The sequence below is a fragment of the Coenobita brevimanus genome, chromosome 31 (assembly GCF_032717465.1).
Source record: "Coenobita brevimanus isolate Jiangsu-jjx chromosome 31, ASM3271746v2, whole genome shotgun sequence".
Lineage (NCBI taxonomy): Eukaryota > Metazoa > Arthropoda > Malacostraca > Decapoda > Coenobitidae > Coenobita > Coenobita brevimanus.
Window position 1 is genome coordinate 19340715 of NC_136984.1, and position 15000 is coordinate 19355714.

Consider the following 15000-nt stretch of genomic DNA (forward strand, 5'->3'; position numbering starts at 1 on the left):
TCCAAAATTTCTTATCTCCTTCACTAGATTTCTCTCCTCTTCTCTCCCTCCCTTTCCCTCCGTCGCTTCTTCCCTCAGCTCCCCCACCCTACCCCAGTGTTGTTAGTCTTCATTCTACCACACACTGTGGTAGTAACGACGCCAACAGCCACAACTGTGATGGCATTTAAGAGGAACTGTTGTGGTGGTAATGGCGACCATAGTCTTGGCGATGGTGATGCTGTGATGACGATGGTGGTGGTTGTTGTGGTTGCGGTGTATGGTGCTGAAAGTAGTGATGATGATGTGTGGTGGTGATGGGGATGATGGTGATGATGATGATGATGATGATGATGATGATGCTTCATGTGTGATGGTAAAAGCAGCGATGGAAGTAGTGATGGGGATGTTATAATGACATCGGTGGTGATAATGAAAAAGGGACTGAATTATATTACAGTTCTTACTTTGGTTACAGGTTTTAAGTTTTACTTTTGCCATCCCGGGACTGTTGTTTTGAATTATACGGGAACACCCTTGTAATCAAATGTATAATTGAGACAAGATCTAAATTTTACATTTCGAGAAGTTTCTAAAGTGGAATAAAAATGAGAAGTGCAGAGGATGGAGGATGGCAACTGGGTGCAGAGGGTGAGAGACGTGAATGTTGAGGGTGGAGCTGTGAGAGGCAGACTGAAGAAGACTTGGGACGAAATCATAGAGAGTGACCTCAAAGATAAGGGACAGAATCAAGTGGCTGTCAGATGAGGAGCTGCCATTAAGTACCAAGGCCAATGCACGTAAGCGTGTTGGAGTGTGTGATGAGCGAAAGTGCTTTTTGTAAATATTCCTATCATCATAATTTCATCACGGTGTAAACTTTCAACATTTCTGGTGAGAATGTTGAAGCATGACAGAAGAATAATTGAGCTAAACTATTTACTTTATCGTTTATTCTCTCCTTCACGTTTTCTATCTGCATGTGCATATAGCGAGGGCCCGTTACATTTATCACAAGCACAAGCACAGTGTTCAGTTCTCTCCTCCCGACTTACCACGTCAACGAACTGCGCTGGTAAACGCTTGGCTATTGATCGAATGATAAAATCACGATATTTTGCAATTACTTTCTTATTTCACCCCGTAAACATAGAAAAAACGCCCAGGTACAATTATGAGCAAAATATTCGATATTTAATTGTTAGAATTCATCAAAGAAAACATAATATTACTATCGGAAACCTTTTCAAATTCGATTTCACAGTAGAGATGCCAAATGAAGCTCTCGGTACATTCCTTTGCAAAGCTGGGATTCCAAGGGTTCTTTGGTCTCATGAGTAATATATAGCTAAACACAAAATATATTAAATGTATCTGCTGCCTGCTGGAAGAATTTCTTCTCTATCTTACATGGCAGAAAAGTTATTAGCTCCCGAAATCCATCGTGGTCGGGCCGTGTCGTGTCGGGCCGCATATTTCTCATCTGAATGAAGAGTAAACATCACTTTGCAACACTTCCTTGCTTCACTTCTTCGTAATCAGTTATTGGCATGTTCCAGTATAAGTATAATGCAAGTGATATCCTGTACTGAACCTTTCATAACTGCTATTGTTGTTGTAATAAGCTTTCTATCAATTTTTTACAGATATATCTGAAAGAGGTATATTAAGAACAGTCTACATCTGATACCTAACACAATACGTACTAAAGATGTTGCTGGAGTACAAAAATCACAATGCCTGTCTGATTCTTCTAAGCACGTCACAAGTTTTCAATATCTGTGCCGTATAGGTTTGACCAAGACAGAGGTTACGGTTATCATATAAACAGCCAGAAGGGAACGGGATTAGGGGCGCATACAGTGACTCGGATCCCTACCAAAAAATTATTAAGTTATGAAGCAAAATAACATGACCATAGACGTATACGAAAAAAAAAAGTATCATAACACTATTCTTAGAGATCTGGGACCTCTTTTCCAGCACTGACCAAGTATCCACAGTTTCCAAATTAAACCTATCCGTCTACCTTCTACATATAACCTGTCTGTCCTTACCCTACTTCTTATTCAGGATGAATCATAGGCCTCAGACGACGATAGGCCACACCAAATTTAACCCTTTGAACCCGGGGATACATTTTCCTTCAGATTCTTGTCATTTGCTTGCTTTTTATTTAGCTTAAGATGCACATTCCAAAATTTTGAAGGAAAATATAGTTTTAATGCAGCCTTCCAATATGAGAGGCCTTTCTTCAGCTGAGTAAAATCGTCTGCCAACACCATGAATAAAGTAAAATGGCGTCATCCTTAGCCATGGGGAAATTAAATCACCTGGGGGAAACAAATTAACTTGCTAAAATCTACCACCTTCTGGAAGGGTTAATATGTACTGTTTTTAACCCTTAGACGACGAGATGCCACTCCCAAGTTAAATAAATCGACCTGTTGTAGTAGGAATTTACAACATAGGACTTATCAGATGTATGGAAGTGAAACTTGGACCCTGTTGAAGGACACAAGTCAAGAGTAAGGGCAGTGGAAGTGAGTTTTTTTTAGTGCAGCATGTGTAATTACATGGAAAGACAAGCAGACAAACGAGAGAGTAAATGGATTTTGTTGTGCTGATGTGGATGTCGGGTTACAGGAGAGATAGGCAGACAAATGAGGAAGTAACTGAGCGCTGTGGTGTTCATGTGGATGAGACTGAAAGGGTTAAAAGATATACTCCGAGATATTTCGGACATGCTAAGAGTATGGAGAATAAAAGACTGACAAAGGTAAACCTGTTCAGACAAATTTAAATATTTATTTAGATCATGTACAAAGAAATATAGTAGAGAGTACTAATTTTTATATGTAATTATTGACAGTCAGCTCTCATGGCAACATAATAAGACATATAAATAATAAAATGACAAAAAGCAATGGAGTGTTGTGTAAAGCAAGAAAATTCTTGAATACTACTGCTTTAGTTACTTTAAATACCTGCTTCATTTATCCATATCATACTTATGGCATTGAGGTGTCGGAGTCTGCAAATGACTCTTCTATTCAGTATGTTTTTAAATCACAAAAAAGAACATTAAGAATAATTAAATCTTCCTAATGCAGAGATCATGTAGGCCTTCTATTTCGATCCCTTAAACTGCTACCATTTCCGAAAGTTTACCAATACTGTATAGGTAAATGAATGTTTATACTCCTATTAGTGAAAAATCTTGTGCCAAAAGAATTTTGTGATATGAAATACTGTGTATGTAAATTAATGTTTAAATTAGTGAAAAGTCTTGTGCCAAAAGAATTTTGTGATATGATCAGTGCAAGTGAAGAAGTCTAATCTTATCCTACCAGACAGAGAGGCCACCTACGTGTTGCAATGGTTAGAACAACTTTAGTCCATAGCACTTATAGGTAAAGAGATAAACAATTATGGAATAAAATGTTACCAAACTTAAGCCATCATTTTTTTATTTTCTGCTTGTAATTGTAGGCAGATAAATTATCTTCGTGACTATTGAGTAGCCTATTCTGTATTTTTATCGAATATTATGACTGCAAAGTAATATTGTAAGCAGTTCCCACCACTAACATTTACCTGTTCCTAACAGTGTATTTGTAAAAAGAAAAATCATGAAGACCCATATACTAAATGGTATCAAGTCCACATTGTCATGAATAATTAATTTTAGATATCTCTGTCTATTCCCAGACACCTTAATCCCTTAAGAATGGCCACAAACAAATCACCTCCAGGTCTCCCTGTCCCCTGCCATTTCACTGCCCTGCTCCCCGCTCACCCACCCCGCTCTCATTTATCTCCCACTCCCTCCCTCCATCTCATCCTTTGCCTCCCTCCCTCTCCCCCCCACCACCTCACTCACATACACTCTCCTCGTTGTCTCTCACTCTCCATATGGCCAAAGCACCTCAACGTGTTTTTCCTAACGCTTCCTATCACATCCACATCCACACCACAACGCTCCTTCACATCCTTGTTTGTCAGTCTGTCTCTCCATGTGACTCCACAGGCTCCTCTCAAGTAACTCATTTCCACTGCTCTCACTCTTGACTTCTGTCCCTCCAACAAGGTCCAAGCTTCACTTCCATACGTTAGAGTTGGTATCACAATACTGTCAAGTAGTAGCATTTTCATTTCCATGCTCACTTCCCTCTTTCTTATCACTGCTTTCAAAGAACCAGTAACCTTTCTTCCCTATTGTACCCTTTCAAGCACCTCTCTAAACTTCCATCCTTACTCATCACACTACCCAAGTACTTAAAGTCACTCACATATTCCATTTCCTCCTCATCCAACCTCACTGTACATATTTAAGATATAATATGGCAAAAAATGTAATATGTATATGCATATCCATGACAATAAATATTTGAATTAAAACTGAATTGACAAGAATGGTGTACACCTGTATGTGAGTGAGGGGGAGACTAAGGATGAGATGTAGGGATGGAGTGGAATATATGAGGGAGAGGGATGTTAATTGGAGGAAGGGGAGTCAAATGGCGGAGGACGGTGCGACTTGGAGGTGACATATTTGTGGCAACCCCTTACAGGATTAAGGCGTCCTGCAATAGATATAGATAGATAGATAAGTGAGACAGGACCACGTGAAGGCGCCTTCTTTATGGCCAACCCTTTACTGGATTAAGACTTCTAACCATAGGAAGATAGATAAACAGAATTCAGAATATATAAATCCATGTGCAAACTTCACGAAAAATGCTTTAGGTAATATATTTTTATTCACAGTCCAGGATACATTTTTGGTTGTTTGCTGTAATAACATAATATCTCAACTCCTTCAGTCACATTCTTCATTCTTGTTAACATCACGCAATTTTACTAAGCTTTTGGATGATCTTATCTAGAAAATTGATAAAGGAAGGATATATTTTACCTCTCCATTCGAAAATGAGTAAACAAAGTTGAATATTAGTTTTGGATGAAATTAGAACATGACGAACGCCATGGTACTGAAGTGGTTATATTCAAATGTTAATGTAGCTAAAGCCTGATTAATTACCCAGATATGAACAAATAACGCCTTAAAGAAATCTGAGGAAGAAGAAGAAGCAGTAGTGGTAGTAGTAGTAGTAGCAGTAGTAGTAGCAGAATATGAAGAGTTAATGGCATGATGGTATTTGGCCCCCTAGCATAGGGGTAGGCTCAGCACCAACTTCCCTACCACTCTCTTAACACCTTCAGTACAGTAACGTCTTTTTACATCATATTCTTGCTGGTGACACACTGTTTCACTCAGTTTAGTTGTTGTTACTTAATCCTGGGATGTTCGGCCTAGCAGACCCATCGACCACAGTTAAGCTACTGCTTCTGTAAGACCTTCCTGCAGTTACAGTACAGTACATAAATCGTGGAGGGATATGGCACCACATTCAGTAAACAGCACCTCACCAGGATTAGACTAGGACCTCTCCCACGCAAGGTGCAGATAAGTATGAGAAGGTTCGGCTCCCGGGTGGATGCCGCAGCAGCCACATCCAGGGGCACAGCATCACCACGTGTACGCTTCTCGTCAGCCCCACTCAATTTAGTAGAGCCCCATGGTAGTGAAGAGGTCACTGAAAATTGTATCTAACCTCTGTAGTTTGAAAATTCTCTCTTCTCATGAGCTACACCGCATGGAAGGTATAATAGAAAAGACGCCATTATATGGATGAGTATAAATATTTTTCTCTCGTTCTAACGACATATAATGTTATTCGCACGAACATACAAAGAACATCACCTTAATGAAAACAAAACAATTAGGTGGCGGCAGTTCTAGGACTCAGATGGGTTACATCTTGATAAACCTGGCATTAACTCAGCCACAACGCCTATTATATTACAACATTTCTGCCGTCAGACGATATCCTTCAGAGTTTTAGAATGACAGGAATTATCACAGCCTTCACTTACTGCCAGTGGTGTGCTCTAAGGTAAAAAAACAAAATGTCTGGAAATACTCTATCTGTCTGCCCATCCATCTATCTATCTATGTGTGTGTGTGTTTGTATGTGGAGAGAGAGAGAGAGAGAGAGAGAGAGAGAGAGAGAGAGAGAGAGAGAGAGAGAGAGAGGTCACTTGCAGTATTTAGAAGGCATACTTACAGGGTGAGTTAGGTTAGGTTATTTTAGGTTTAGTTAGTTTTGGTTAAGTTAGGAGTTTCAGTTAGGTTGTTACTATGGGTTTCAGAGGCCGCGTCCCACTGTTTTTCAGGAATAGCTTATCAACAAACAGTTGGATCAGTATGCATTTCTGGCAGAGCTTGTTGCACACCATGCCCTAATTCTCGGTGCTATAGTGCATTATCAAATGTGGAGAAATAAGGCATTTGTCCCTGACAAGTGATGCTAAAGTCCCACCTTCATGACGAGGAAACGGACAAGGGTTCCGTGACGTTGGTCAGTAGGCTCCACCCACCCCTCCAGCTCTCTCCCGCCCCCCACCCCCACCCCCACCCCCCATTCTCTCTCTCTCTCTCTCTCTCTCCCTCTCTCTTAAATCGACACTACGGCCAATAGCATGTTCCTTATACATATATTAATGAGGCATGCATTATGCGTTATTATATTTGTAAATCTTTATTTAAGAGTGACAGATGACCTGACGTAAAGGCAAGAGTAGGGTAGGGTGGTGGGTGATAACGACCATGACTGATGGGAGTGCAATGGTGTGAAGGTCTTCAGGTTTTGTGCGAATTTGTATTGGATTTTTTTGTTCCAATACAGCATCTATTGCAGGATGGTTCTTGTCTCGTCAGTCTGTGTTTGTAGTCAGGTGGAATGGGACAGTTCAGGCCTGGTCATTTGTTACAGGTTGGGTATGGGTCGGGAAACGGAAAAGGGTGGAAATATGGCCAGGGAGGAAGGGAAGTACGGTATATGTTAAGTACGTTGAGGGAGATGTTGGCGAAAATAAAACACACAATAAAAAAAAAAAAAACGGAGGAGGCTGGGGGACGACGGGACATTTTTACAATGTTCATAGGAATGCGGAGGGGTTGTTGTGGGCAGGTTCTATTAACACGTCATTGTAGACACTGGAAGGAAGAGGAGACATGTTGGGAGGATAAAATGATGCGAACAAAGTACTCTGCACATATTTTATTTAATCCTTGTCACTATCAAGCAATAAGTCGTCCTCATCATCGCTGTCGAGGCTGGTGATAACCGGATCCACGCCTTCGTGGATGTTGTCCGTGGACCAGTACTCTTCCTCGAAGGCTCAGGATCGTCGGACCTCACCCGCCCACACCTCTGTAGTGGTGCAAAGTCTGGCTTCCTCCAGCCTGGCTTGCAGGTCGGCTCGGGTGAAGTGGTGTAGCAAGGAGTGCACGTGCCGTTTCATGCACCCCCACGCCTGCTCGATGGCGTTGAGCTCAGGATGAGCAGGTGGCAGATGGACGACCTCGTGGCCCCACATGTGAATGATGTTATCAACTGTGTACTGCAGCTCTGGTCCGTTTTGCTTGCAGATGAGCAGCAGCTCAGGTCCTATGGCATGTGGTGGGAAGGGTAGCCTGTGGTCCTCCAGCCATTTTATGAGATTCACTTTCTTGGTGGCATTGGTGGGGCAACGACTCTCCTCTGTCAGCTAGCTGTGATACGGCGCATTATCCATCACCAGTACTGATGGCTTAGCCAGGGACGGCAGGAGGTACGACGTCAGCCAGCGCAGGAACAGCTCGCCATTCATCTCACTGTGGTAGTCGCCGCTGGTGTTCTTGGTGGGGAAGCAGAGGAATGCATTTTCGATGAAACCGTCAGCTGTGCCAGCTGCCACCACCACGAAGCGCTCCCCTTCTCCGGGCGACACCTGACGGCTGTACGTGGTGCTAGTGGCAGGCTGAGTGCTGTCCACCCACTCCATGCTGTGGTTCATCCTGGTGGTGAACCACGTCTCATCCAGGTAAACCACATGCCTCCCTTCCTCCTGGTGCTGTTGGAGTGCCTGGAGAGCGCTAATCTTGGGGCAAACGATGTCCAGGGACTCCATCCTCACATACATCTTCCACTGTGAGGTCTTGTAGCGATATCCCATGTCATGGATGAGTCGCCACACCAATGTTTCCGAGGTTGCCTCAGGGATGATGCTCACCATCTTCAGGTCCACCGTCAGGGAACCAACCGTGAAGCTCTGCTTGGCAGCAAACTGGGTGTGGACGTTATGGAGAATGGCTCTCATAGTGAAATTGTCGAAGTCGGGCTGTGTTCTGGATGCTGTCGGTGTCCCAGGCCGAGACAAGGTGGTGCGCTGGACCATCTTCCAGACCGCCCCCACCGTCATGCCCATGGCCTCTGCAACCCGGTCATAAGGCCTATGTGAGGAAAGGCCAATATGTATGTCTGATGTGGCACATGAAAAACCAAATAAATGCTCTTTATGGCAGTGTAAGCATGGGATATTGGTATAAATACGTTTCTCGTTGTATGGATACCTATAATTATTTTAGTTGTAGCTATCGGGCTCACCACTCAAGTGCAGCCAACGAATGGGTTGCAGGAAACCACCCTTATTATGTGTTACTACCTGAGATGAGCATAATAACCAACTTACCTATTCAAACCGATCCTTAGCCGATTGGCGGCTTTCTCCTTGCTGTATAAGGAGTAAAGTTGCAAGACAAATGCGTTCCTACAGCCTCGCGGACAATACCGCAACATACACGCCATTATTGGCACCGCTAGAGCCAGTCACGTAAACTGGGGAAAGTTCTGAATAATACACCTAGCCACATATTCTTTGCTCGGTGAATGAGACCTGCGTTAGTGAATCTGTATTAAAGCGCATGCTTGTCCGGTAATTCTGCATCGGAGGTATGGAAGAAGGGAGGGACCGAGGGGGGAGAGGATTGTCAAGGTATTTACCAATGCTACAACATCAATAGCCAATCATCATGCGCCCGAGTAGTATTCATATCCCAATCATATGGATTATTCTAATCGTCATATAAGGCATACATTGTATGGCCCCATAACCCTGCATCCCCCCTTCCCATACCCCCCACCCAACCAGATCCGCTCCCACATCACCCCACTTTCTCACACACAGTTACCAGACATGCGTTTGCATTATATATTACTGATTCACTGCCATAGGCCTCACTTTGGTTGTTTCGAACCTGTGGTGAGGTGTACTGCCGTAAGCCCTCTTCACAATGAAACACACACACACACACACACACACACACACACACACACACACACACACACACACACACACACACACAACACCTGAAAACCTTCACACCATTGCACTCCCATCAATCTTGGTCGTTATCAACCACCACCCTACCCTACTCTGGCATTTACTTCAGGTCTCTGTCACTCTTAAATAAAGATTTACAAATATAATAATGCATAATGCATTCCTCATTAATATATATATAAGGCACATGCTATTGGCCGTAGTGTCGATTATAGAGAGAGAGAGAGAGAGAGAGAGAGAGAGAGAGAGAGAGGGAGAGAGAGAGAGAATGGGGGGGGTGCGGGTGGGGGCGGGAGAGAGCTGGAGGGGTGGGTGGAGCCTACTGACCAACGTCACGGAACCCTTGTCCGTTTCCTCGTCATGAAGGTGGGACTTTAGCATCACTTGTCAGGGACAAGTGCCTTATTTCTCCACATTTGATAATGCACTATATCACCGAGAATTAGGGCATGGTGTGCAACAAGCTCTGCCAGAAATGCATACAGATCCAACTGTTTGTTGATAAGTTATTCCCGAAAAACAGTGGGACACGTCCTCTGAAACCCATAGTAGGTCATTTTGGGCTTGGTTAAATTAAGAAAGTTAGTTGAGGTTTGTTTAGCTTGGGATAGTTTCGGTCAGGTTTGGTTGGGCTATTTTAGGCTTGGTTAGGTTAATTTTAGACTGGTCAGAATAGGTTAGGTCAGGTAAGGTCATTTTGGTTAGATGAAGCATCGTGCCCGGTCCTCCCTCTACCGTATCTTATGCGTACTGATACAAAGGGATCACTGAGCACTGGAGTGTCCTGAGAACATGACATCTATATCAAATAAGTCTTACACTCAGCATTCTACTGTATACCTGTGGCCATTTGACCATAACACTCCCAAGGACATTCACGGCCTTACCGTTAACGCCTAAAGCAGAGGATGTGTTTTTCTTTTTATTCTTGTCATTTCCCGAAGTTCTTTTTCAGTTTAGGATGTCTTTTTAAACTGGAAGACCTTCATATAGCCTTTAAAGAAGCACTTCAGTATGAGAAACGCATCGGAGTGTAATAAACGTCTCGTAGCAGGAAGAAAAGCCCCCCAAATAAGCCCCTTCTGAAGGGTTAAGCTGTATGCAAAGATTTAACTAAATTTTCTGTCATTGACAGCTATTTTGGAACACTGTAACTGCTAAATGTGACTAATCTGCATCGCACATTACAGAATGCATTCAGCAACGACACGAATGGTTAGACACCGTACTATTAATGTATGCATTAGAATTTTTTGTCCAGAACTGAAGACTTGTCCACAGTGTCCTCGTCAGATTTGGAATAAAGTACGAATCATAGCTCCCTTGTATTTAGGTCATGTTCATTTATGAATTACGTGTCTTGATTATTCAGTACATATTCTTACAAGTTTTATCTTATTGTGCACGTGCACACACACACACACACACACACACACACACACACACACACACACACACACACACACACACACACGCACGCACACGCACACGCACACGCACACACACACACACACACACACACACACACACACACACACACACACACACACACACACACACACACACACGTGCACTAGCAATGACTTTTATGTGTTTCAGTCAGTGAGGGAAGTAATACACACATGAGCAGTGCATTCAGATTATATTTGATAAAGCACATAGGGACCCTGCAAGCAAAGCAATAGAAGAATGCAGCAGCCATACACACAAAATGAAAGTGATAATCGACAGATCATTATGTTTGCCTTGTCTGCATCCTTGGCCAGAAATTTATCACATATTTAGTTATCTCTTTCCTTCAGTGTAATCTCGAATCTTTTTACTTGGTTCCTGTTAACATCTAAGTTATTTTGTTAACTTTGGAGTAACCATTCGTAATGAAGGAATTGTAAACAGTCTTCTTAACCACTTTCCAATCTTATTTTCCCCCTAAGTTGAATGAAATTGTATAAAAGTAGCGAAAATAAGTTTAGAAATAAGGAACGCTGTTAGACTGAGACATGATTGGTTCTGGCTGGGAAGTAACACAGCAGATGAAGAAATGCACAGATTTGAGTACTGTGTCCAGGGAATTCTTCATCCTTATCCTCCTCCACCTCATCATCATCACCACCATCATCATCGTCATCATCATCATCATCATCACCATCATCATCATCATATTATGGAACCTCACTTCTTTCCCCCATTTCAGTCGACAAATATACAACGGATTCTGACAAATCATCATCACCATTATCATCACCCTAACTCTTTTCTTCCGTCATAAGGAAAGGGTGAGTTAGGATCTAGAAAGAAGCAAAGAGGAAGCACGCAAGTAGGAAATTACCTAATCCAAATATACTTGTAGATAAGCAAAGAAGAAAAAAAACATTGGTTATAATATCAAAGAACTGTATATACCTAACAACTATCCTATCACCTCACCCACTTCACAAAAGAAGAGGTCATCCATATTTCTTCTTGCTCTCTCCAGACGATTTTATATCCTTTTTGGGGAGACTGTTCAAACGGAAGGAGAGTTAGATCTTAGTTTTCTCTAACTCCTTCCTTAAGACATGTCCTTCCAAAATCAAGTAAAATTGTCTGGAGGTGTCAAGAACAAAATATGACCTAGTGCTAGTGAATGGGAAGGGGTGGATGTGCAGGGGACTATGTTGAATCCAGTCGAAGGTCTTCCAGGGAGAGACGATTTTAAGTACCTTGTATCCGGACGTACTGTGTGTGTGTGTGTGTGTGTGTGTGTGTGTGTGTGTGTGTGTGTGTGTGTGTGTGTCTGTGTCTGTGTCTGTGTGTGTATCCTTGCCACCTTCAAACAATCACCTCAACTCAGAATAAACCATCACTTATGTCAGGGTTAAATATATACTCCATAAACCTCGTCACAACCTAAGTCAACCTCAGCTGAATAAAATCGTCTGAAGGCAATGAGAATACACAGCAAAATACGTCATCGGACTGAAGGTGTTACTCTTGTCCTTAATTAATCCAGTCCATTGATGCAGGCTGTGAAACGATCCATCTGATCCTGGAAAAATAATGATAAAAAATGAATACTATAAATAATGTGGTTAATAATGAAGCTTACACTCTGGCTGTCTCTCTCATCCCTCTAACTAGAAAAGCCAAGCTGTGTATTGCCTGACCCTTTGGGGCTCCTGGCCTTGAAAGAAACAAGAATGGCTGAAGACAATCCTATAGAGATTATGTAAAGAATTTGACTTCGTATTCGCAAAGAATCTAAATATATATATATATATATATATATATATATATATATCTATATATATATATATATATATATATATATATATATATATATATATATATATATATGAGGCGCTGAGTTCATTACCGGGCTAAGTGCCAAGATGGCCGCCAAGCACCTACACGCACCAACAAGTAGCTAAGCCATCCCTCTATATGTTGGAAGTAAAAAAGTGCTAAGAAACAACCTACAAAGGGGTCAAAACCCTTGTTAAGTAGACATGTGTGTTGTGCCGTCGTGCCACGCACCAAAAAAACCTGTCCTGTTCCGCACTAGTGCTCAAGGCAGGCGACTGGGTCGCTTTTCCTATGAGTTCTGCCTGTCCTATGTTCCCTATGTCGACTCCCCGTGGTGTTGAAGCGAATGTGAGAGCATTACCGGGCAATAATCCAGCCCCTTTCCTTACCCCCGTTGAAGCTGGCGAATCAGATAATCGGGTTGCACTGCAGCTTGCCAATAAGCTGATGCCTGACACTACTCCCACCAGCAGCTGTAGTGCATAGTAACTTACTGCTTTCTCAATATTATTATATTCTTTAACCATTATTACTGATATTATTATTATTGCTATTTTGTCTGTGAAGTTCCTGGTACTCGAGGCATTGTATTTTTTTTTTTTTTTAATTCAGGTTACAGGTTCGTTTTTTTATCATTCAGGTTGCAGGGGTTTTCTAATAATGTCCTTATACACTGAATGCTGTCTTACTTTTTTATTATTATCAGCAATATAATAATTTATTATTTTTTTCTTGATGTTTGTGATGTGGTTCGTGTTTATTGATAGTTAAAAACTCCGAGAAAAACACGCACTAAGTTTCCGACCATTAAACTGCTATGATTGTGAAAATAATAATAATTATGTCATAGAACTTTAGTGGTAGGTGGTGGTGACCATCATCCACTCATTTGATGTAGCGCTGCCTAATTCTTTCTTAGCCTTTATCGTTCTTTTTTTGTGCCTGCCCTTCTCTCTTCCGAGTTCTCCTATCTTTCCTGTCACTTCTTATTGCTTTTCTTTCCTTTACATGTGGCATTACATTGAATGACAAGCCAAATGGTTTCCCGTAAGCCAAGAAACCATTTACAACGCTGGATGGTAACCATATAACTAAACCATACATGCTCCCTACGTGTCAGGAAGTGGGTTGGTTGAGGGTTCGTGCCCCTCCCCGTAAAACAAATAACTCAAAGCCAAATGGCCACCCCTTACTGGATTATGGCGTTTGGCAATAGATAGATAGATAGATGTCAAAGAACTTTGATTTTATTCCACAGTATGACACTCCTGGGATATAATGCTAATATATTATTAACATCTTATGATGTATTTCTGTAGTTATTAGTAGGATAAAAAAAATTTCTTAGCCAATCAGTCTAGCAATGGGGGGGCAAAATATTACTTCTTCACATGATATCATAATGATTAATGACAGATAGCGCAAAAAAGAGATTATTGCAATAAAGAAAATATCATAAGCTACATAAAAAAAAAAAAAAACATTAAAATAACACAAGCGATTACCGAGATATCAAAGTTTTAAAGTCGCCAGACTTAAAATGCATTTTCTGGCGTTTTGTAGTTTTGGCACTTAGCCCGGTAATGAACTCAGTGCCTCATATATATATATATATATATATATATATAAGCCTTAACGGCCAGAGCTCCTGTGCAAGGGATTCTGCTGGAAGGGTGCTATGCGTACCGCCCTCTGCCTGTCGGCTCATAGTCGCGAAGCTCATAGGTCCCTCCCCATGGGTTCCCTTCTTAATTAAATTTTGAAATTGCCCAGTTCCGTCCCATAATGGGGACACGAAGCGCAAATGGGTTAACTGAATAATCTATCCAAATATGGTTCAGATCCCTAGAACACATCGCCTAGCATCCAGTTAGACACAGGGAAAGACTGCTGGAACTGCCCCGTGGGCTCCTGTCTGGCCCAGTTCTCTCCTGGTTCTCTCAGTGACGGAAAAAGGCAATGATATAATTAGGCATCCTTTCCATAGCACTTCTACATGGCTGGCATCATATTCTGTTGAGAATCGATTGTTATAAGTCAATACTCAAGCTGAAGAGATGGTAATTTTAGGCCAAGTTAATGTATAATGAGAATAGAGATAAAATAAAGTCAACCGAGGGAAAAAAAAAAGAAAAAAAAAAAGGCCTTTTTGCTGTGCTTAAAACACTCTACGGTGAATATGATGATACTGTATCCATGACAGTGACATTTCTTTATACCTAAAGAAAATTTTATTCATCTTAGGAAAGAGAATTAAAGAGACTGGGTTAAAGAACAGAGTACTGTACTGCACAAAGGTATATACAAAATACATACGGGTAGAGCTAATCTAAATCACGCTGTCCAGGTCTATGGTGACAGAACTCTTTCCCAAATTAAAAAAAAAAAAAAAAATGGGATGAAAAATGAAATACTCATATGAGAAAAAAATTTAAAATAACCATGGGGAAGAAAATGATCATGGGGGAAAAATAGTGATGAAGTAAAAACCAGTCATGGGGTAAA

The 15000-nt window shown here is 41.5% G+C and overlaps 2 protein-coding genes across 2 annotated transcripts in view; both read right to left on the reverse strand.

The window, feature by feature from the left end:
- Nucleotides 1-7425, reverse strand: part of LOC145395515 (uncharacterized) — a 12641-nt gene extending 5216 nt beyond the window's left edge. The window contains exon 1 of the mRNA XM_080269124.1: nucleotides 7248-7425. Coding sequence (XP_080125250.1) covers nucleotides 7248-7425 — 178 coding nt within the window. The remainder of the gene's footprint in view (nucleotides 1-7247) is intronic.
- Nucleotides 7426-11950: 4525 nt separating this feature from the next.
- LOC145395516 (uncharacterized) overlaps nucleotides 11951-15000 on the reverse strand; it is a 34738-nt gene continuing 31688 nt past the window's right edge. The window contains exon 5 of the mRNA XM_080269125.1: nucleotides 11951-12238. Within this exon, the coding sequence (XP_080125251.1) occupies nucleotides 12194-12238 (45 nt within the window). The 3' untranslated portion in view covers nucleotides 11951-12193. The remainder of the gene's footprint in view (nucleotides 12239-15000) is intronic.